Below are 24217 nucleotides of genomic sequence, written 5' to 3'. Positions count from 1 at the left end.
GGGGGCAGGGGGGCAGGAGGGGGGCAGGGGGGGCAGGAAGGGCAGGGGGGGCAGGAGGGGCAGGAGGGGCAGGAAGGGCAGGGGGGGCAGGAGGGGCAGGAAGGGCAGGAAGGGCAGGGGGGGCAGGAGGGGCAGGAGGGGCAGGGGGGGCAGGGGGGGCAGGAGGGGCAGGGGGGGCAGGAGGGGCAGGGGGGGCAGGAAGGGCAGGGGGGGCAGGAGGGGCAGGAGTGGCAGGAAGGGCAGGGGGGGCAGGAGGGGCAGGAAGGGCAGGAGGGGCAGGAGGGGCAGGAAGGGCAGGGGGGGCAGGAGGGGCAGGAAGGGCAGGAAGGGCAGGGGGGGCAGGAGGGGCAGGAGGGGCAGGGGGGCAGGAGGGGCAGGGGGGGCAGGAGGGGCAGGGGGGGCAGGAAGGGCAGGGGGGGCAGGAGGGCAGGAGGGGCAGGAGGGGCAGGAAGGGCAGGGGGGCAGGAGGGGCAGGAAGGGCAGGAAGGGCAGGAGGGGCAGGGGGGGCAGGAGGGGCAGGGGGGCAGGAAGGCAGGGGGGCAGGAGGGGCAGGAGGGGCAGGGGGGGCAGGAGGGGCAGGAAGGGCAGGGGGGCAGGAGGGGCAGGAGGGGCAGGAGGGGCAGGGGGGCAGGAGGGGCAGGAGGGGCAGGATGGGCAGGGGGGGCAGGAGGGGCAGGGGGGGTAGGAGGGGCAGGAGGGGCAGGAAGGGAAGGGGGGGCAGGAGGGGCAGGAGGGGCAGGAGGGGCAGGGGGGTAGAATCTCCCAGTTGTAGCTGATTCTTGTGTTTCACTCGCTGCACAAACAGGAAGATTCCCAGGGAAAGGGCACGAATCACAATGACAGGGGGAGGAGCTACGCAGACACGCCCCAGGGAGAGAGACGGGGAAAGCCGGGGCTACGCTGACAGTCCACTCCCACTGCTAGGGAGGAGAGAAAGGGGGCGGGGCGGAGCCAGAAGGACACGCCTCCCCCAGTTGACAGGTTGAAGTTCAGGGAGTCGGGAAGGAACCGGAGCAGCGACATGTGGAGCCAATATGTGGGGAACATCAGGTGAAACTGGGGTACAATAATGTTGGGGGGCCCCATAGATACAGGAATGTGGGGGTACAGTCTGTAACTGTGTCAGTTCTGTATAAGGGGCCCCATAGATACAGGAATGTGGGGGTACAGTCTGTAACTGTGTCAGTTCTGTATAAGGGGCCCCATACGATACAGGAATGTGGGGGTACAGTCCTGTGTAACTGTGTCAGTTCTGTATAAGGGGCCCATAGATACAGGAATGTGGGGGTACAGTCTGTAACTGTGTCAGTTCTGTATAAGGGGTCCCATAGATAACAGGAATGTGGGGGTACAGTCTGTAACTGTGTCAGTTCTGTATAAGGGGCCCATAGATACAGGAATGTGGGGGTACAGTCTGGTGTAACTGTGTCAGTTCTGTATAAGGGGCCCCATAGATACAGGAATGTGGGGGTACAGTCTGTAACTGTGTCAGTTCTGTATAAGGGGCCCCATAGATTACAGGAATGTGGGGTACAGTCCTGTAACTGTGTCAGTTCTGTATAAGGGGTCCATAGATACAGGAATGTGGGGTACAGTCTGTAACTGTGTCAGTTCTGTATAAGGGGCCCATAGATACAGGAATGTGGGGGTACAGTCTGTACTGTGTCAGTTCTGTAATAGGGGCCCCATAGATACAGGAATGTGGGGGTACAGTCTGTGTAACTGTGTCAGTTCTGTATAAGGGGCCATAGATACAGGAATGTGGGGGTACAGTCTGTAACTGTGTCAGTTCTGTATAAGGGGTCCCATAGATACAGGAATGTGGGGGTACAGTCTGTAACTGTGTCAGTTCTGTATAAGGGGCCCCATAGATACAGGAATGTGGGGGTACAGTCTGTGTAACTGTGTCAGTTCTGATAAGGGGCCCCATAGATACAGGAATGTGGGGGTACAGTCTGTAACTGTGTCAGTTCTGTATAAGGGGCCCCATAGATACAGGAATGTGGGGGTACAGTCTGTAACTGTGTCAGTTCTGTATAAGGGGTCCCATAGATACAGGAATGTGGGGGTACAGTCTGTAAACTGTGTCAGTTCTGTATAAGGGGTCCCATAGATACAGGAATGTGGGGGTACACTTTGAGTAACTGTGTCAGTTCTGTATTAGGGGCCCCATAGATACAGGAATGTGGGGGTACAGTCTGTAACTGTGTCAGTTCTGTAATAAGGGGCCCCATAGATACAGGAATGTGGGGGTACAGTCTGTGTAACTGTGTCAGTTCTGTATAAGGGGCCCCATAGATACAGGAATGTGGGGGTACAGTCTGTAACTGTGTCAGTTCTGTATAAGGGCCCCATAGATACAGGAATGTGGGGGTACAGGTCTGTGTAACTGTGTCAGTTCTGTATAAGGGGCCCCATAGATACAGGAATGTGGGGGTACAGTCTGTAACTGTGTCAGTTCTGTATAAGGGGTCCCATAGATACAGGAATGTGGGGGTACAGTCTGTAACTGTGTCAGTTCTGTATAAGGTGGCCCCATAGATACAGGAATGTGGGGGTACAGTCTGTGTAACTGTGTCAGTTCTGTATAAGGGGCCCCAATAGATACAGGAATGTGGGGGTACAGTCTGTAAACTGTGTCAGTTCTGTATAAGGGGCCCCATAGATACAGGAATGTGGGGGTACAGTCTGTAACTGTGGTCAGTTCTGTATAAGGGGCCCCATAGATACAGGAATGTGGGGGTACAGTCTGTAACCTGTGGTCAGTTCTGTATAAGGGGCCCCATAGATACAGGAATGTGGGGGTACAGTCTGTAACTGTGTCAGTTCTGTATAAGGGGCCCCATAGATACAGGAATGTGGGGGGTACAGTCTGTGTCAACTGTGTCAGTTCTGTATAAGGGGCCCCATAGATACAGGAATGTGGGGGTACAGTCTGTAACTGTGTCAGTTCTGTATAAGGGGTCCCATAGATACAGGAATATGGGGGTACAGTCCTGTAACTGTGTCAGTTCTGTATAAGGGGTCCATAGATACAGGAATGTGGGGGTACACTTTGAGTAACTGTGTCAAGTTCTGTATAAGGGGCCCCATAGATACAGGAATGTGGGGGTACAGTCTGTGTAACTGTGTCAGTTCTGTATAAGGGGCCCCATAGATACAGGAATGTGGGGGTACAGTCTGTAACTGTGTCAGTTCTGTATAAGGGGCCCCATAGATACAGGAATGTGGGGGTACAGTCTGTGTAACTGTGTCAGTTCTGTATAAGGGGCCCCATAGATACAGGAATGTGGGGGTACAGTCTGTAACTGTGTCAGTTCTGTATAAGGGGTCCCATAGATACAGGAATGTGGGGGTACAGTCTGTAACTGTGTCAGTTCTGTATAAGGGGCCCCATAGATACAGGAATGTGGGGGTACAGTCTGTGTAACTGTGTCAGTTCTGTATAAGGGGTCCCATAGATACAGGAATGTGGGGGTACCTTTGGTAACTGTGTCAGTTCTGTATAGGGGCCCCATCAGATACAGGAAGTGGTGGGGGGTACAGTCTGTAACTGTGTCAGTTCTGTATAAAGGGCCCATAGATACAGGAATGTGGGGGTACAGTCTGTAACTGTGTCAGTTCTGTATATAGGGGCCCATAGATACAGGAATGTGGGGGTACAGTCTGTAACTGTGTCAGTTCTGTATAAGGGGCCCATAGATACAGGAATGTGGGGGTACAGTCTGTAACTGTGTCAGTTCTGTATAAGGGGCCCATAGATACAGGAATGTGGGGTACAGTCTGTGTAACTGTGTCAGTTCTGTATAAGGGGCCCCATAGATTACAGGAATGTGGGGGTACAGTCTGTAACTGTGTCAGTTCTGTATCAGGGGCCCCATAGATACAGGAATGTGGGGGTACACTTTGTAACTGTGTCAGTTCTGTATAAGGGGCCCCATAGATACAGGATCTGGGGTACAGTCTGTGTAACTGTGTCAGTTCTGTATAAGGGGCCCCATAGATACAGGAATGTGGGGGTACAGTCTGTAACTGTGTCAGTTCTGTATAAGGGGCCCCATAGATACAAGGAATGTGGGGGTACAGTCTGATAACTGTGTCAGTTTCTGTATAAGGGGCCCCATAGATACAGGAATGTGGGGGTACAGTCTGTAACTGTGTCAGTTCTGTATAAGGGGCCCCATAGATACAGGAATGTGGGGGTACAGTCTGTAACTGTGTCAGTTCTGTATAAGGGGCCCCATAGATACAGGAATGTGGGGGTACAGTCTGTAACTGTGTCAGTTCTGTATAAGGGGCCCCATAGATACAGGAATGTGGGGGTACAGTCTGTAACTGTGTCAGTTCTGTATAAGGGCCCCATAGATACAGGAATGTGGGGGTACAGTCTGTAACTGTGTCAGTTCTGTATAAGGGGCCCCATAGATACAGGAATGTGGGGGTACAGTCTGTAACTGTGTCAGTTTCTGTATAAGGGCCCATAGATACAGGAATGTGGGGGTACAGTCTGTGTAACTGTGTCAGTTCTGTATAAGGGCCCCATAGATACAGGAATGTGGGGTACACTTGGTAACTGTGTCAGTTCTGTATAAGGGGCCCCATAGATACAGGAATGTGGGGGTACGTCTGTAACTGTGTCAGTTCTGTATAAGGGGCCCCATAGATACAGGAATGTGGGGGTACAGTCTGTAACTGTGTCAGTTCTGTATAAGGGGTCCCATAGATACAGGAATGTGGGGGTACATCTAGTAACTGTGTCAGTTCTGTATAAGGGGGCCCCATAGATACAGGAATGTGGGGGTACAGTCTGTAACTGTGTCAGTTCTGTATAAGGGGTCCCATAGATACAGGAATGTGGGGGTACAGTCCCCTGTAACTGTGTCAGTTCTGTATAAGGGGCCCATAGATACAGGAATGTGGGGGTACAGTCTGTAACTGTGTCAGTTCTGTATAAGGGGCCCATAGATACAGGAATGTGGGGTACAGTCTGTAACTGTGTCAGTTCTGTATAAGGGGCCCCATAGATACAGGAATGTGGGGGTACAACTCTGAGTAACTGTGTCAGTTCTGTATAAGGGGCCCCATAGATACAGGAATATGGGGTACAGTCTGTTAACTGTGTCAGTTCTGTATTCAGGGGCCCCATAGATACAGGAATGTGGGGGTACAGTCTGTAACTGTGTCAGTTCTGTATAAGGGCCCCATAGATACAGGAATGTGGGGGTACAGTCTGTAACTGTGTCAGTTCTGTATAAGGGGTCCCATAAGATACAGGAATGTGGGGGTACAGTCTGTAACTGTGTCAGTTCTGTATAAGGGGCCCCATAGATACAGGAATGTGGGGGTACAGTCTGTGTAACTGTGTCAGTTCCTGTATAAGGGGCCCCATAGATACAGGAATGTGGGGGTACAGTCTGGTAACTGTGTCAGTTCTGTATAAGGGGCCCCATAGATACAGGAATGTGGGGGTACAGTCTGTAAACTGTGTCAGTTCTGTATAAGGGGCCCCATAGATACAGAATGTGGGGGTACAGTCTGTGTAACTGTGTCAGTTCTGTTATCAGGGGCCCCATAGATACAGGGAATGTGGGGGTACACTTTGAGTAACTGTGTCAGTTCTGTATAAGGGGCCCCATAGATACAGGAATGTGGGGGTACAGTTCTGAGTAACTGTGTCAGTTCTGTATAGGGGCCCCATAGATACAGGAATGTGGGGTACAGTCTGTGTAACTGTGTCAGTTCTGTATAAGGGGCCCCATAGATACAGGAATGTGGGGTTACAGTCTGTAACTGTGTCAGTTCTGTATAAGGGGCCCCATAGTACAGGAATGTGGGGTACACTTTGAGTAACGTGTCAGTTCTGTATAAGGGGCCCCATAGATACAGGAATGTGGGGGTTACAGTCTGTACTGTGTCAGTTCTGTATAAGGGGCCCCATAGATACAGGAATGTGGGGGTACAGTCTGTAACTGTGTCAGTTCTGTATAAGGGGCCCATAGATACAGGAATGTGGGGGTACAGTCTGTAACTGTGTCAGTTCTGTATAAGGGGCCCCATAGATACAGGAATGTGGGGGTACAGTCTGTAACTGTGTCAGTTCTGTATAAGGGGTCCCATAGATACAGGAATGTGGGGTACAGTCTGTAACTGTGTCAGTTCTGTATAAGGGGCCCCATAGATACAGGAATGTGGGGTACAGTCTGTGTAACTGTGTCAGTTCTGTATAAGGGGCCCCATAGATACAGGAATGTGGGGGTACAGTCTGTGTAACTGTGTCAGTTCTGTATAAGGGGCCCCATAGATACAGGAATGTGGGGGTACAGTCTGTAACTGTGTCAGTTCTGTATCAGGGGCCCCATAGATACAGGAATGTGGGGGTACAGTCTGTGTAACTGTGTCAGTTCTGTATCAGGGGCCCCATAAATACAGGAATGTGGGGGTACACTTTGAGTAACTGTGTCAGTTCTGTATAAGGGGCCCCTTAGATACAGGAATGTGGGGGTACAGTCTGTGTAACTGTGTCCAGTTCTGTATAAGGGGCCCCATAGATACAGGAATGTGGGGGTACAGTCTGTAACTGTGTCCAGTTCTGTATAAGGGGCCCCATAGATACAGGAATGTGGGGGTACACTTTGAGTAACTGTGGTCCAGTTCTGTATAAGGGGCCCATAGGTACAGTGAGGAGTGGGGGTAGCAGTCTGTAAACTGTGTCAGTTCTGTATAAGGGGCCCATAGATACCAGGATGTGGGGGTACAGTCTGTACTGTGTCAGTTCTGTATAACGGGGCCCCAAGATACAGGAATGTGGGGGGTAACAGTCTGTAACTAGGTGTCCAGTTCTGTATAAGGGGTCCCATAGATACAGGAATGTGGGGGTCAGTCTTGTAACTGTTGTCCAGTTCTGTAGGTAGGGGCCCCATATGATACCAGGAATTGTGGGGGTACAGTCTGTTACTGGTGTCAGTTCTGTATAAGGGGCCCCATAGATACACGGATGTGGGGTACAGTCTGTAACTGTGTCAGTTCTGTATAAGGGGCCCCATAGATTACAGGAATGTGGGTGGTACACGTCTCTGTAACTGGTGTCAGATTCTGTATAAGGGGCCCCATAGATACAGGAATGTGGGGGTACAGTCTGTAACGTGTCAGTTCTTGTATAAGGGGTCCCATAGATACAGGAATGTGGGGGTACAGTCTGTAACTGTGTCAGTTCTTTATAAGGGGCCCCATAGATACAGGAATGTGGGGTACAGTCTGTAACTGTGTCAGTTCTGTATAAGGGGCCCATAGATACAGGAATGTGGGGGTACAGTCTGTAACTGTGTCAGTTCTGTATAAGGGGCCCCATAGATACAGGAATGTGGGAGTACAGTCTGTAACTGTCAGTTCTGTATAAGGGGCCCCATAGATACAGAATGTGGGGTACAGTCTGAACTGTGTCAGTTCGTAAGGGGCCCCATAGATACAGGAATGTGGGGGTACAGTCTGTAACTGTGTCAGTTCTGTATAAGGGGCCCATAGATACAGGAATATGGGGGTACAGTCTGTAACTGTGTCAGTTCTGTATAAGGGCCCCATAGATACAGGAATGTGGGGGTACACTTTGAGTAACTGTGTCAGTTCTGTATAAGGGGCCCCATAGATACAGAATATGGGGGTACAGTCTGTAACTGTGTCAGTTCTGTATCAGGGGCCCATAGATACAGGAATGTGGGGGTACAGTCTGTAAACTGTGTCAGTTCTGTATAAGGGCCCCATAGATACAGGAATGTGGGGGTACAGTCTGTAACTGTGTCAGTTCTGTATAAGGGGTCCCATAGATACAGGAATGTGGGGGTACAGTCTGTAACTGTGTCAGTTCTGTATAAGGGGCCCCATAGATACAGGAATGTGGGGGTACAGTCTGTGTACTGTGTCAGTTCTGTATAGAGGGGCCCATAGATACAGGAATGTGGGGTACAGTCTGTGTAACTGTGTCAGTTCTGTATAAGGGGCCCCATAGATACAGGAATGTGGGGGTACAGTCTGTAACTGTGTCAGTTCTGTATAAGGGGCCCCATAGATACAGGAATGTGGGGGTACAGTCTGTGTAACTGTGTCAGTTCTGTATCAGGGGCCCCATAGATACAGGAATGTGGGGGTACACTTTGAGTAACTGTGTCAGTTCTGTTATAAGGGGCCCCATAGATACAGGAATGTGGGGGTACAGTCTGGTGTAACCTGTGTCAGTTCTGTATAAGGGGCCCCTTAGATACAGGAATGTGGGGGTACAGTCTGTGTAACTGTGTCAGTTCTGTATAAGGGGGCCCCATAGATACAGGAATGTGGGTGGTACAGTCTTGTAACTGTGTCAGTTCTGTATAAGGGCCCCATAGATACAGGAATGTGGGGGTACAGTCTGTAACTGTGTCAGTTCTGTATAAGGGGCCCATAGATACAGGAATGTGGGGGTACACTTTGAGTAACTGTGTCAGTTCTGTATAAGGGGCCCCATAGATACAGGAATGTGGGGGTACAGTCTGTAACTGTGTCAGTTCTGTATAAGGGGCCCCATAGATACAGGAATGTGGGGGTACAGTCTGTAACTGTGTCAGTTCTGTATAAGGGGCCCCATAGATACAGGAATGTGGGGGTACAGTCTGTAACTGTGTCAGTTCTGTATAAGGGGCCCATAGATACAGGAATGTGGGGGTACAGTCTGTAACTGTGTCAGTTCTGTATAAGGGGCCCCATAGATACAGGAATGTGGGGTAACAGTCTGTAACTGTGTCAGTTCTGTATAAGGGGCCCCATAGATACAGGAATGTGGGGGTACAGTCTGTGTAACTGTGTCAGTTCTGTATAAGGGGCCCCATAGATACAGGAATGTGGGGGGTACACTTTGAGTAACTGTGTCAGTTCTGTATAAGGGGGCCCCATAGATACAGGAATGTGGGGGTACAGTCTGTAACTGTGTCAGTTCTGTATAAGGGGCCCCATAGATACAGGAATGTGGGGGTACAGTCTGTAACTGTGTCAGTTCTGTATAAGGGGCCCCATAGATACAGGAATGTGGGGTACAGTCTGTAACTGTGTCAGTTCTGTATAAGGGGCCCCATAGATACAGGAATGTGGGGGTACAGTCTGTGTAACTGTGTCAGTTCTGTATAAGGGGCCCCTTAGATACAGGAATGTGGGGGTACAGTCTGTAACTGTGTCAGTTCTGTATAAGGGGCCCCTTAGATACAGGAATGTGGGGGTACAGTCTGTAACTGTGTCAGTTCTGTATAAGGGGCCCCTTAGATACAGGAATGTGGGGGTACAGTCTGTAACTGTGTCAGTTCTGTATAAGGGGCCCCATAGATACAGGAATGTGGGGGTACAGTCTGTAACTGTGTCAGTTCTGTATAAGGGGCCCCATAGATACAGGAATGTGGGGGTACAGTCTGTAACTGTGTCAGTTCTGTATAAGGGGCCCCATAGATACAGGAATGTGGGGGTACAGTCTGTAACTGTGTCAGTTCTGTATAAGGGGCCCCATAGATACAGGAATGTGGGGGTACAGTCTGTAACTGTGTCAGTACTGTATAAGGGGCCCCATAGATACAGGAATATGGGGGTACAGTCTGTAACTGAGTCAGTTCTGTATAAGGGGCCCCATAGATACAGGAATGTGGGGGTACACTTTGAGTAACTGTGTCAGTTCTGTATAAGGGGCCCCATAGATACAGGAATATGGGGGTACAGTCTGTAACTGTGTCAGTTCTGTATCAGGGGCCCCATAGATACAGGAATGTGGGGGTACAGTCTGTAACTGTGTCAGTTCTGTATAAGGGGCCCCATAGATACAGGAATGTGGGGGTACAGTCTGTAACTGTGTCAGTTCTGTATAAGGGGTCCCATAGATACAGGAATGTGGGGGTACAGTCTGTAACTGTGTCAGTTCTGTATAAGGGGCCCCATAGATACAGGAATGTGGGGGTACAGTCTGTGTAACTGTGTCAGTTCTGTATAAGGGGCCCCATAGATACAGGAATGTGGGGGTACAGTCTGTGTAACTGTGTCAGTTCTGTATAAGGGGCCCCATAGATACAGGAATGTGGGGGTACAGTCTGTGTAACTGTGTCAGTTCTGTATAAGGGGCCCCATAGATACAGGAATGTGGGGGTACACTTTGAGTAACTGTGTCAGTTCTGTATAAGGGGCCCCATAGATACAGGAATGTGGGGGTACAGTCTGTGTAACTGTGTCAGTTCTGTATAAGGGGCCCCTTAGATACAGGAATGTGGGGGTACAGTCTGTGTAACTGTGTCAGTTCTGTATAAGGGGCCCCATAGATACAGGAATGTGGGGGTACAGTCTGTAACTGTGTCAGTTCTGTATAAGGGGCCCCATAGATACAGGAATGTGGGGGTACACTTTGAGTAACTGTGTCAGTTCTGTATAAGGGGCCCCATAGATACAGGAATGTGGGGGTACAGTCTGTAACTGTGTCAGTTCTGTATAAGGGGCCCCATAGATACAGGAATGTGGGGGTACAGTCTGTAACTGTGTCAGTTCTGTATAAGGGGCCCCATAGATACAGGAATGTGGGGGTACAGTCTGTAACTGTGTCAGTTCTGTATAAGGGGCCCCATAGATACAGGAATGTGGGGGTACAGTCTGTAACTGTGTCAGTTCTGTATAAGGGGCCCCATAGATACAGGAATGTGGGGTACAGTCTGTAACTGTGTCAGTTCTGTATAAGGGGCCCCATAGATACAGGAATGTGGGGGTACAGTCTGTAACTGTGTCAGTTCTGTATAAGGGGCCCCATAGATACAGGAATGTGGGGGTACAGTCTGTAACTGTGTCAGTTCTGTATAAGGGGCCCCATAGATACAGGAATGTGGGGGTACAGTCTGTGTAACTGTGTCAGTTCTGTATAAGGGGCCCCTTAGATACAGGAATGTGGGGGTACAGTCTGTAACTGTGTCAGTTCTGTATAAGGGGCCCCTTAGATACAGGAATGTGGGGGTACAGTCTGTAACTGTGTCAGTTCTGTATAAGGGGCCCCTTAGATACAGGAATGTGGGGGTACAGTCTGTAACTGTGTCAGTTCTGTATAAGGGGCCCCATAGATACAGGAATGTGGGGGTACAGTCTGTAACTGTGTCAGTTCTGTATAAGGGGTCCCATAGATACAGGAATGTGGGGTACAGTCTGTAACTGTGTCAGTTCTGTATAAGGGGTCCCATAGATACAGGAATGTGGGGGTACAGTCTGTAACTGTGTCAGTTCTGTATAAGGGGCCCCATAGATACAGGAATGTGGGGGTACAGTCTGTAACTGTGTCAGTTCTGTATAAGGGGCCCCATAGATACAGGAATGTGGGGGTACAGTCTGTAACTGTGTCAGTTCTGTATAAGGGGCCCCATAGATACAGGAATGTGGGGGTACAGTCTGTAACTGTGTCAGTTCTGTATAAGGGGCCCCATAGATACAGGAATGTGGGGGTACACTTTGAGTAACTGTGTCAGTTCTGTATAAGGGGCCCCTTAGATACAGGAATGTGGGGGTACAGTCTGTAACTGTGTCAGTTCTGTATAAGGGGCCCCATAGATACAGGAATGTGGGGGTACAGTCTGTAACTGTGTCAGTTCTGTATAAGGGGCCCCATAGATACAGGAATGTGGGGGTACACTTTGAGTAACTGTGTCAGTTCTGTATAAGGGGCCCCTTAGATACAGGAATGTGGGGGTACAGTCTGTAACTGTGTCAGTTCTGTATAAGGGGCCCCATAGATACAGGAATGTGGGGGTACAGTCTGTAACTGTGTCAGTTCTGTATAAGGGGCCCCATAGATACAGGAATGTGGGGGTACACTTTGAGTAACTGTGTCAGTTCTGTATAAGGGGTCCCATAGGGCGCAGACACACGGCGCTACTTGTCGCTGCTACAGGAGCAGAGGGAAGTCCCAGTCTGTGGGTTTAGTCGCTGCTACTCTGTAGCTCTGTGTGTGTTTCCTCCCTTGGGCACCAGGGGGCAGGAGAGAGATTATTACATTATTATTATTATATAACACTATTTGGCTGAGATTAGGCAAACCCCGTAGCGCAGGTAGATAGGAGCTGAGGGTGTAGATGAACTACAACTTGCTGAGGTTTGTGTGGTGCAACAGATATAAATGGAGGCCAGAAAGGTTGTTGCTGCTGAAATAGTAACTTGTTTATTGTCCCCGATGGTATCGGGGTATTATACTCACAGGCACAGGGTGGGATATAAATGGGAGAAGGGAAGGGGGGCACCAGTTTCTCCCACCTCTGGGCCAGGAAACTCATCGACCAACCAGTGCCCTGGGGAGGTAGTCTGGGTAGCAGGGACTCCGTCGGGTCGGTAACCTCTAGTGGGTCCTACAGGTGAGTGGATCAGGGGTTATACTTACCTGCCCTACGTCTACTCTGTGGCCCTCAGTGGGGCAACATTGCCGGATAGGAGAAATACTCCCGGTACTAATCACTCCTTGGGTAGGGCTAATGGCTGCCCTTACTTACTCTTACTGCGCTGACTTACTCCTCATTCACGGGGCCCTGTCCCCGACTCTCACTAGGGTATAGTGTCCCATAGGGCACAATGGCTTCTGGGGCCTACAGTCTGCCCCCAGGCTCAGAGGGAGCTCTGCTTGGCACACAGCCTGCAGCCAAAAGGTAAGCCACTCCCCCTTACTAGGCACTATATCAGTCTGCAGGGGGAGGGGTCAGCCGGCACTAAACCTATTAGGCCACTCCTCCTTACTAGGCACTATATCAGTCTGCAGGGGGAGGGGTCAGCCGGCACTAAACCTATTAGGCCACTCCTCCTTACTAGGCACTATATCAGTCTACAGGGGGAGGGGTCAGCCGGCACTAAACCTATAAGGCCACTCCTCCTTACTAGGCACTATATCAGCCTGCAGGGGGAGGGGTCAGCCGGCACTAAACCTATTAGGCCACTCCCCCTTACTAGGCACTATATCAGTCTACAGGGGGAGGGGTCAGCCGGCACTAAACCTATTAGGCCACTCCCCCTTACTAGGCACTATATCAGTCTGCAGGGGGAGGGGACAGCCGGCACTAAACCTATTAGGCCACTCCTCCTTACTAGGCACTATATCAGCCTGCAGGGGGAGGGGTCAGCCCTCACTAAACCTATTAGGCCACTCCTCCTTACTAGGCACTATATCAGTCTGCAGGGGGAGGGGTCAGCCGGCACTAAACCTATTAGGCCACTCCTCCTTACTAGGCACTATATCAGCCTGCAGGGGGAGGGGTCAGCCGGCACTAAACCTATTAGGCCACTCCTCCTTACTAGGCACTATATCAGCCTGCAGGGGGAGGGGTCATCCGGCACTAAACCTATTAGGCCACTCCTCCTTACTAGGCACTATATCAGCCTGCAGGGGGAGGGGTCAGCCGGCACTAAACCTATTAGGCCACTCCTCCTTACTAGGCACTATATCAGTCTGCAGGGGGAGGGGCCAGCCGGCACTAAACCTATTAGGCCACTCCTCCTTACTAGGCACTATATCAGCCTGCAGGGGGAGGGGTCAGCCGGCACTAAACCTATTAGGCCACTCCTCCTTACTAGGCACTATATCAGCCTGCAGGGGGAGGGGTCAGCCGGCACTAAACCTATTAGGCCACTCCTCCTTACTAGGCACTATATCAGCCTGCAGGGGGAGGGGTCAGCCGGCACTAAACCTATTAGGCCACTCCTCCTTACTAGGCACTATATCAGTCTGCAGGGGGAGGGGTCAGCCCTCACTAAACCTATTAGGCCACTCCTCCTTACTAGGCACTATATCAGCCTGCAGGGGGAGGGGTCAGCCGGCACTAAACCTATTAGGCCACTCCTCCTTACTAGGCACTATATCAGCCTGCAGGGGGAGGGGTCAGCCGGCACTAAACCTATTAGGCCACTCCTCCTTACTAGGCACTATATCAGCCTGCAGGGGGAGGGGTCAGCCGGCACTAAACCTATTAGGCCACTCCTCCTTACTAGGCCCTATATCAGCCTGCAGGGGGAGGGGTCAGCCCTCACTAAACCTATTAGGCCACTCCTCCTTACTAGGCACTATATCAGCCTGCAGGGGGAGGGGTCAGCCGGCACTAAACCTATTAGGCCACTCCTCCTTACTAGGCACTATATCAGCCTGCAGGGGGAGGGGTCAGCCGGCACTAAACCTATTAGGCCACTCCTCCTTACTAGGCACTATATCAGCCTGCAGGGGGAGGGGTCAGCCGGCACTAAACCTATTAGGCCACTCCTCCTTACTAGGCACTATATCAGCCTGCAGGGGGAGGGGTCAGCCCTCACTAAACCTATTAGGCCACTCCTCCTTACTAGGCACTATATCAGCCTGCAGGGGGAGGGGTCAGCCCTCACTAAACCTATTAGGCCACTCCTCCTTACTAGGCACTATATTGGCCTGCAGGGGGAGGGGTCAGCCGGCACTAAACCTATTAGGCCACTCCTCCTTACTAGGCACTATATCAGTCTGCAGGGGGAGGGGTCAGCCGGCACTAAACCTATTAGGCCACTCCTCCTTACTAAGCACTATATCAGCCTTCAGGGGGAGGGGTCAGCTGGCACTAAACCTATTAGGCCACTCCTCCTTACTAGGCACTATATCAGCCTGCAGGGGGAGGGGTCAGCCGGCACTAAACCTATTAGGGATAGTGTTAGAACTGTAACTCAGTACCCAATAACAATAGAGAAGAGGTAGGGATATGAAGCCATAGGGAGCTTAACCCTATGGGTCCCTACAATTATTAAAGCGATGATCAATATTTTGTTTCTATGGAAACCCAAAGTGTCGCTTTTATTAACCCTCCGTTCCCCTCAGGCCAGCCCTGCAAGCTGATTGGCCAAGGAGCGCCCTGGTGCCGGCGGCTCTGGGACTGGGAGGAGCATTGGCCTGCTGGGTGCTGCTCAGGTCCAGGAACAAAACCCTTGAAATGGGAGATGGATGGTGGGCCCCAGGGGCCCCGCAGGACAGAGAGGACCCCAGTGTGAGAGACTTCACTTTCGAGGTTTCTGACTCTGAGATTCAGGTAAGTGACCCCCTGTCTGCTCCCCAAACATGAGCTGAGCTTGTGTCCCCCATATCTGGGAGTATGAGGGGGCAGTATGGCAGCACCGACAATATGTCACTTATTCTATAACCCAGAATGGCCCGAGCCATGGGGTATATTCCCCAATTCCTTGAGCTGGGGGTGTGGGGGCCCCAGGGGGAGAGGGGACACATGGGGTGTGGGGGCTCTGGGGCACAGGGGATGTGTGGGGGCCCCAGGGGGAGAGGGGCACAGGGGGTGTGGGGGCCCCAGGGGGAGAGGGGCACAGGGGGTGTGGGGGCTCTGGGGCACAGGGGGTGTGGGGGCTCTGGTGGGACAGGTGCACAGGGGGTGTGGGGGCTCTGGGGGGGAGAGCAGCACAGGGGGTGTGGGGGCTCTGGGGGGACAGGTGCACAGGGGGTGTGGGGGCTCTGGGGGGGAGAGCGGCACAGGGGGTGTGGGGGCTCTGGGGGGGAGAGCAGCACAGGGGGTGTGGGGGCTCTGGGGCACAGGGGGTATGGGGGCTCTGGGGGGAAAGCGGCACAGGGGGTATGGGGGCTCTGGGAGGAGGGGGGCACAGGGGGTGTGGGGGCTCTGGGGGGAGAGGGGCACAGGGGGTGTCGGGCTCTGGGGAGCTGGGGCACAGGGGGTGTGGGGGCACAGGGGGTGTCGGGCTCTGGGGGGAGCTGGGGCACAGGGGGTGTGGGGGCTCTGGGGGGAGCTGGGGCTCAGGGGGTGTGGGGGTCACCGCCATGTTGGTTGCATGTTCTAAGAAAGTGGAGGAGCAGAGGGGCACCGGCTGGATATATTAGTAGGGACCAAATACCATTGGTGTAGAACCCATTGAGAGGTCTCCTGGATCAGTACTTTGGTAGAACATGACACCGAGTCCTTGGAGACATGTAGCCAGGTTGCTTTCCCAAGTCTGCATGAATGTCAGTTCCTTGATTGGGGTTAATGAATTAGTGCCTTGTGTAGGAAGGATAGGGCACCTATAATAGGGGTAAGTTGGAGGCTGTAGGTGGGGGGGGGCGTCAGCCTTGTGGTCTAATATAACTTAGGGTTTGGTGATAGTAAAACCTTTCCCTATGAGGGATACGTCTTGAAGTTTGGAGAATGGCCTGAGTGTATGAGGTGGGGTAAGTGAATATGTACGTAGGGTAGATATAGTATCTAGTATATAAGGTAAGTAGCCGGTTTATATGGGGATCATTGTTTATAGGAGGCCTTGGGATTGTGCCAGACTAAATACATTAGTTTTAACTACATTTTTTCCATTTAAATCATTAAAAATGGAGTAAATCTGAGTGTAAAAGACATATTTATCCATTTTGGATTCGGGAGAATTTGTTCCTTCCAAGAATATAGGACTTTTGTGGCTTTACCCTCTATCAAATGCAGTAAATGTGTTGATTTTGCAGTAGATGAAATGACAAAATAAAGCACATTTGGGGCCCCTGCCTGCCATAAACTGGGGTAAGCCAATGGGCATCAGTTCAGTTGGCCCCTGGCATTTATATTTAGGATGAGTTTTCAAAATTTTCAGAATTTGTTTTTATAAAAACTAATAAATGTAGAAAAGAATTGCTGTTTGGAGTAGAAATCCCTAGGTAGCCATTTTGGATTCCCCAGGATGTTTCCTTTCCAACAATATATGGTTCCCTAAGGTACCCAGAGGAATGTTTGGCCTTGGAATCTAATGGGTGCTGATATCTGTGGTGGCGCAATGCATAATGGGTGCTGGTATCTGTGGTGGCGCTTGTATAATGGGTGCTGGTATCTGTGGTGGCGCTTGTATAATGGGTGCTGATATCTGTGGTGGCGCTTGTATAATGGGTGCTGGTATCTGTGGTGGCGCTTGTATAATGGGTGCTGGTATCTGTGGTGGCGCTTGTATAATGGGTGCTGGTATCTGTGGTGGCGCTTGTATAATGGGTGCTGGTATCTGTGGTGGCGCTTGTATAATGGGTGCTGGTATCTGTGGTGGCGCTTGTATAATGGGTGCTGGTATCTGTGGTGGCGCTTGTATAATGGGTGCTGGTATCACTGGTGGTGCTTGTATAATGGGTGCTGGTATCACTGGTGGCGCTTGTATAATGGGTGCTGGTATAGCTGGTGGCGCTTGTATAATGGGTGCTGGTATCGGTGGTGGCGCTTGTATAATGGGTGCTGGTGGTATCGGTGCGCTTGTATAATGGGTGCTGGTATAGCTGGTGGCGCTTGTATAATGGGTGCTGGTATACGGTGGCGCTTGTATAATGGGTGCTGGTATCGCTGGTGGCGCTTGTATAATGGGTGCTGGTATAGCTGGTGGCGCTTGTATAATGGGTGCTGGTATCGGTGGTGGCGCTTGTATAATGGGTGCTGATATCGCTGGTGGCGCTTGTATAATGGGTGCTGATATCGCTGGTGGCGCTTGTATAATGGGTGCTGGTATAGCTGGTGGCGCTTGTATAATGGGTGCTGGTATCGCTGGTGGCGCTTGTATAATGGGTGCTGGTATAGCTGGTGGCGCTTGTATAATGGGTGCTGGTATCGGTGGTGGCGCTTGTATAATGGGTGCTGGTATCGGTGGTGGCGCTTGTATAATGGGTGCGCTGCTTGGAGCTTCTGATCGTTAGAAGTCGGAAATCTCCACAAAGCTGCGTGTTTGGTATCGGCACATTCATGGATTTCTAAGTCAGTTGTATTTTCAGTATAAGACGCTGCCGGGGGGGGAATGTGGGGCCGGGAAATAGTTGTACTGACCCAGCAGGAAGTTCCGTGTGACCTCTGCCTTATTGGAGGGAAGTATTCTCATTGGCCCAAGTGTTTTATGGGTATTTCCTGGTTCCCTAGGCATTCAAATAGATTGGAAGCCGTAGTTTTCCTACTAAAACTCTATGGGAAAGAGGGCGGAAGTACTGGAGGATGTGAGGTACTCGGGGGCAGAAATCCGGCACAGAAATGGCGGAGCTCTGTATTGTGTGACTTTTTGGTCTTCTATCGTCTCAGGATCTGTACCGGCGCTTGGACAGCACTCGCTTCTTTCCACCACTAGAGGATTCCCAGTTTCACTATGGGTTTAACTCCACCCACCTCAAACACGTTGTCTCCTACTGGAGGAATTCATTTGACTGGCGCAAGCAGGTGGAGCGCATCAATAAATACCCTCATTACAAAACAACTATTGAAGGCAAGTTCTGCTGTGCTCAGTACTAGAGCAGGGACCGGGCTGCCCAACAGGAGGTCCATGAGATGGATGTAGCCCCAGCCCAGCGAGATCTCCATAGAGCTCTTTGTAGGAACGTGAAATGGTGGCTAAATGGCCCAACTGAGTAGGGATACCTAGAACATTAGCTAGGGTAGCTAGAATACAAGTAGGGATACCTAGAACATAAAAGTGCCACTTACGTCATGGAGACTCAAAATGTGAGTTTAGCGCTTAGTACATTAAAACTCGTGTTTTATTTACTCCCATGGGATTTTTAGAAGCGTATTTATCAATGGGTGCAAGTTATTTATATAATGTCACTGACAGGGCAATATAGCAGGTATTTAACCCTATGATGCCACTGGCTTTTATCTCTAGGGCTGGACGTGCACTTTGTACATGTGAAACCAGCACACCTTGCGCCAGGACAGAAAGCTCGGCCTCTTCTCATGGTTCATGGTTGGCCCGGATCCTTCTACGAGTTTTATCGTATCATTCCCCTTCTGACAGAACCTGCTAAACATGGCTTGAACCCAAACCTTGTCTTCGAGATCATCTGTCCTTCCATCCCCGGATACGGCTTCTCTGAGGCACCACATAAGAAGGGTGAGGTAGTGGTGGACCAAAGAGCTGCTAACGGTCAGGGTTGCCTTAAGGGTGTCCAAATAGTGACTACTTGGACTACTACAAATTGGGTAGGGCTAGATGTAGACAGTAGGGCTAGATGGGGACAGTAGGACAAGATGGAGACAGTAGGGCAAGATGGAGACAGTAGGACAAGATGGAGACAGTAGGGCAAGATGGAGACAGTAGGACAAGATGGAGACAGTAGGGCTAGATGTAGACAGTAGGACAAGATGGAGACAGTAGGACAAGATGGAGACAGTAGGGCAAGTTGGAGACAGTAGGACAAGATGGAGACAGTAGGGCAAGATGGAGACAGTAGGGCAAGATTGAGACAGTAGGGCAAGATGGAGACAGTAAGGCAAGATGGAGACAGTAGGGCAAGATGGAGACAGTAGGACAAGATGGAGACAGTAGGGCAAGATGGAGACAGTAGGACAAGATGGAGACGGTAGGGCAAGATGGAGACAGTAAGACAAGATGGAGACGGTAGGGCAATATGGAAACGGTAGGGCAGGATGGAGACAGTAGGGCAAAATGGAGACAGTAGGGCAAGATGGAGACAGCAGGACAAGATGGAGACAGTAGATGGAGACAGTAGGGCAAGATGGAGACAGTGGGACAAGATGGAGACAGTAGGACAAGATGGAAACAGTAGGGCAAGATGGAGACAGTAAGACAAGATGGAGACAGTAGGGCAAGATGGGGACAGTAGGGCAAGATGGGGACAGTAGGGCAAGATGGAGACAGTAGGGCAAGATGGAGACAGTAGGGCAAGATGGAGACAGTAAGACAAGATGGAGACAGTAGGGCAAGATGGAGACAGTAAGACAAGATGGAGACGGTAGGGCAATATGGAAACGGTAGGGCAGGATGGAGACAGTAGGGCAAGATGGAGACAGTAGGGCAAGATGGAGACAGTAAGACAAGATGGAGACAGTAGGGCAAGATGGAGACAGTAGGGCAAGATGGAGACAGTAGGGCAAGATGGAGACAGTAAGACAAGATGGAGACAGTAGGGCAAGATGGAAACAGTAGGGCAAGATGGAGACAGTAGGGCAAGATGGAGACAGTAAGACAAGATGGAGACAGTAGGGCAAGATGGAGACAGTAGGACAAGATGGAGACAGTAGGGCAAGATGGAGACAGTAGGACAAGATGGAGACAGTAGATGGGGACAGTAGGGCAAGATGGAGACAGTAGGACAAGATGGGGACGGTAGGGCAAGATGGAGGCAGTAGGGCAAGATGGAGACAGCAGGGCAAGATGGGTACAAAAGGACAAGATGGAGACAGTAGGGCAAGATGGAGACAGTAGGGCAGGATGGGGACAGTAGGACAAGATGGGGACAGTAGGACAAGATGGGGACAGTAGGACAAGATGGAGGCAGTAGGGCAAGATGGAGACAGTAGGACAAGATGGAGACAGTAGGGCAAGATGGAGACAGTAGGACAAGATGGGGACAGTAGGGCAAGATGGAGACAGCAGGGCAAGATGGGGACAAAAGGACAAGATGGAGACAGTAGGGCAGGATGGGGACAGTAGGGCAAGATGGGGACAGTAGGACAAGATGGAGACAGTAGGACAAGATGGAGACAGTAGGGCAAGATGGAGACAGTAGGGCAAGATGGAGACAGTAGGGCAAGATGGAGACAGTAGGGCAAGATGGAGACAGTAGGGCAAGATGGAGACAGTAGGACAAGATGGGGACAGTAGGGCAAGATGGAGACAGTAGGGCAAGATGGAGACAGTAGGGCAAGATGGAGACAGTAGGACAAGATGGGGACAGTAGGGCAAGATGGAGACAGTAGGGCAAGATGGAGACAGTAGGACAAGATGGAGACAGTAGGGCAAGATGGGGACAGTAGGGTAAGATGGGGACAGTAGGACAAGATGGAGGCAGTAGGGCAAGATGGAGGCAGTAGGGCAAGATGGAGACAGTAGGACAAGATGGAGGCAGTAGGACAAGATGGGGACAGTAGGGCAAGATGGAGACAGTAGGGCAAGATGGAGACAGTAGGGCAAGATGGGGACAGTAGGGCAAGATGGAGACAGTAGGGCAAGATGGAGACAGTAGGACAAGATGGAGACAGTAGGGCAAGATGGAGGCAGTAGGGCAAGATGGAGGCAGTAGGGCAAGATGGAGGCAGTAGATGGAGGCAGTAGATGGACACAGTAGGGCAAGATGGAGGCAGTAGGGCAGTGCATTGCCCTAAGTAGAACCTCATTTCCTCTCATGGTATTTAGGGTTCGATTGCCCGGCGGCAGCTCGGATTTTCTATAAACTGATGTTGAGACTGGGATTCCGGGAGTTCTACCTGCAGGGCGGCGACTGGGGCAGTCTCATCACTACGTTACTGGCGCAGATGAAACCAGAGTAAGTGACAGCCAGTGACTCCGTGTAGCCGCCGGGGTATTTGTGTAACAATGGTGGGAGTGTAAGGGGTAATAGTGTGTTATAACGTTGGGGGAAATGCCCTGTAAGTAACTTGTATGGGGTTTAGGAGGGGGTGTCACTAACTAGGATCCAGCATGTTCTTATGCTGGGAGATATGGGAGCCAATATTTACCCCAGGGGGGCGGGTCATCATGGGGTTGTTCTTTGCCGGATGGGCCTGAGAGCTTTCAATCTAAATATCCCTTTTGCAGATGTGTGTCCGGTCTCCATTTGAATATAGTCTTTATACCCAAGCGGGGCATTGGCCGGGGCGTGTCTCTGCTCCTGGGGCGCTACGTTCCCTGGTTGGTGGGACTGACGCGGGAGGACGCCAATCGCTTGTACCCCTACTTTGAGAAGAACATCTACGCGCTGCTCAGGGAATCCGGCTACTTGCACATTCAGGCCACCAAGCCGGACTCTGTAGGTAGGAAATGGGCCAATGGTGTCTCTCCTGTCTGTGGCCCCTCCCAGAGTCTGGTCCCTGGGGGTCAGTAGAACTAATGGGGCAGTAGAAATGAGTGGGGCCACCAAGCCGGACTCTGTAGGTAGGAAATGGGCCCCAGGGGATCAGCCAATCGTATCTGTCCTGCCTGTGGCCCCTCCCAGAGTCTGGTCCCTGGGGGTCAGTAGAACTAATGGGGCAGTAGAAATGAGTGGGGCCACCAAGCCGGACTCTGTAGGTAGGAAATGGGCCAATTGTGTCTCTCCTGTCTGTGGCCCCTCCCAGAGTCTGGTCCCTGGGGGTCAGTAGAACTAATGGGGCAGTAGAAATGAGTGGGGCCACCAAGCCGGACTCTGTAGGTAGGAAATGGGCCCCAGGGGATCAGCCAATCGTATCTGTCCTGCCTGTGGCCCCTCCCAGAGTCTGGTCCCTGGGGGTCAGTAGAACTAATGGGGCAGTAGAAATGAGTGGGGCCACCAAGCCGGACTCTGTAGGTAGGAAATGGGCCAATTGTGTCTCTCCTGCCTGTGGCCCCTCCCAGAGTCTGGTCCCTGGGGGTCAGTAGAACTAATGGGGCAGTAGAAATGAGTGGGGCCACCAAGCCGGACTCTGTAGGTAGGAAATGGGCCCCAGGGGATCAGCCAATCGTATCTCTCCTGCCTGTGGCCCCTCCCAGAGTCTGGTCCCTGGGGGTCAGTAGAACTAATGGGGCAGTAGAAATGAGTGGGGCCACCAAGCCGGACTCTGTAGGTAGGAAATGGGCCAATTGTGTCTCTCTTGCCTGTGGCCCCTCCCAGAGTCTGGTCCCTGGGGGTCAGTAGAACTAATGGGGCAGTAGAAATGAGTGGGGCCACCAAGCCGGACTCTGTAGGTAGGAAATGAGCCCCAGGGAATCAGCCAATCGCGTCTCTCCTGCCTGTGGCCCCTCCCAGAGTCTGGTCCCTGGGGGTCAGTAGAATTAATGGGGCAGTAGAAATGAGTGGGGCCTCAATGGCTACATGTTACCCCAACATTAGCCCCAAGCCTTTCTCCCAGCTGCTCACACTTGGGCCCATATTCTCTGCTCCCTTCTAGGCTCCGCCCTCAATGACTCCCCGGCCGGCCTGGCCGCCTACATCCTAGAGAAGTTCTCCACCTGGACCGACCCGGAGTTCCGTAAACTTGAGGACGGTGGCCTTGAAAGGTCAGATTTCAGTCCCAGCTCTGCAATATCTGTAGTCTGTAATGTAGCCCCGCCCTAAAGCACCCTGGGGGATCAGGGAATGTATAACTGTACCTGCACAAACAGGGGAGGAGCCTGTAGCCCCGCCCTAGTGATGGGATTACTTCTGGTAGGGTAGGAGATCAGTGGGTGTGTTTCTGGCCATAATAGTAGGCGGAGCCTATAGCCTCACCCTAAAGCCAAAGGTTATTGGATGGTTAGAGAAATGAATCTGCCCCCTGCTGGTCAGTCGGTGCCGCAGGACTGAGATTGGCTGTTTGTGCTGCAGGAAATACTCCCTGGATGATCTTCTCACCAACATCATGATCTACTGGCTCTCCGGCTCCATCACCTCCTCCATGAGGTTCTACAAGGAGAACTTCACCCGCGAGTTTGTCCGCTCTCCGGCCAACACGTAAGGGCCCTAAGGGCAACAGTCCGAGTACCTGCTTAATGATGCCTTTAATTGCTATGGGTAACGGGGCCTACAGGCAATGGCTTAGCATCCAGTCACGCAACATGGCAGCTCCTAACCGTCTGGATAGACATACTGAGATTCCAGAAAAAAGAAATACTATGGCACCTCCCACTCATATGTAGAAATACCATACGGCCCCTCCCACTCATATGTAGAAATACCATACGGCCCCTCCCACTCATATGTAGAAATACCATACGGCCCCTCCCACTCATAGAGAGAAGGAAGGTTCTGTGGTTCTGTTTATAGTGGGACTGGGGGGGGGGAATATTGGATTTACAGTAACACACTAGGCGGGGGGGGTATCGGTACCAGTATTGGGACTAACTGGACTCCTCCCATTACAGGATGGGGGTGCGCGTTCCCACAGGCATTGCCACCTTCCCCTGTGAGCTGATGCACGCCCCCCGCTCGTGGGCTAAGGAGAAGTTCTGGAACATCGTTACCTACACGTATATGCCCCACGGGGGGCACTTTGCGGCACTGGAGGAACCCGAGCTCCTGGCACGAGATATTCAGCACTTTGTGTTCAGGGCAGAGAAGTCGGGGCAATAACTGTAACTGTACATCCCTGTCATCTGAACCCCAACTGCCCCACCCCCAGCTCTAACCCCCGGCCCTCACCCCCCGGCCCTCCCCCCCCGGCCCTCACCCCCAGCTCAGTATGTGCTACTTGTTCCTTCATCTGAATAAAATGTGTGGGCGGGGCTTTGGTTATTCAATAAAGGGGCAACGCCCCCATCTATCCTTCAGCCAGTTCTCTATCCAATTACAAATATTATGTTCTAG

General features: G+C 51.6%; 1 protein-coding gene across 1 annotated transcript; it reads left to right on the top strand.

Moving 5' to 3' along the window:
• Positions 1 to 920: 920 nt before the first annotated feature.
• Positions 921 to 24184, top strand: LOC105946059 (epoxide hydrolase 1). Its single transcript, XM_031902658.1, has 9 exons — positions 921 to 1050; positions 14843 to 15050; positions 18045 to 18225; positions 18622 to 18849; positions 21115 to 21244; positions 21517 to 21731; positions 22824 to 22932; positions 23240 to 23365; positions 23776 to 24184. The coding sequence occupies exons 1-9, from the start codon at positions 1022 to 1024 to the stop codon at positions 23981 to 23983; spliced, it is 1434 nt and encodes a 477-aa protein (XP_031758518.1). The 5' UTR covers positions 921 to 1021; the 3' UTR covers positions 23984 to 24184.
• Positions 24185 to 24217: the final 33 nt, after the last annotated feature.

The sequence above is a fragment of the Xenopus tropicalis genome, chromosome 5 (assembly GCF_000004195.4).
Source record: "Xenopus tropicalis strain Nigerian chromosome 5, UCB_Xtro_10.0, whole genome shotgun sequence".
NCBI classification, from domain to species: Eukaryota; Metazoa; Chordata; class Amphibia; order Anura; family Pipidae; genus Xenopus; species Xenopus tropicalis.
Note: the sequence above shows the minus strand (reverse complement) of the source record. Positions and strands in the feature narration are given on the sequence as shown.

What these genes read in the sequence shown, in the direction of transcription:
- LOC105946059 (XM_031902658.1), top strand. Translation starts at nt 1,022, where the DNA reads ATGTGGAGCCAATATGTGGGGAACATCAG. An exon ending in TTACAAAACAACTATTGAAG is followed by an intron (nt 18,226 to 18,621) that starts GCAAGTTCTGCT and finishes TTTTATCTCTAG; the next exon opens with GGCTGGACGTGCACTTTGTA. An exon ending in GAGGACGGTGGCCTTGAAAG is followed by an intron (nt 22,933 to 23,239) that starts GTCAGATTTCAG and finishes TTTGTGCTGCAG; the next exon opens with GAAATACTCCCTGGATGATC.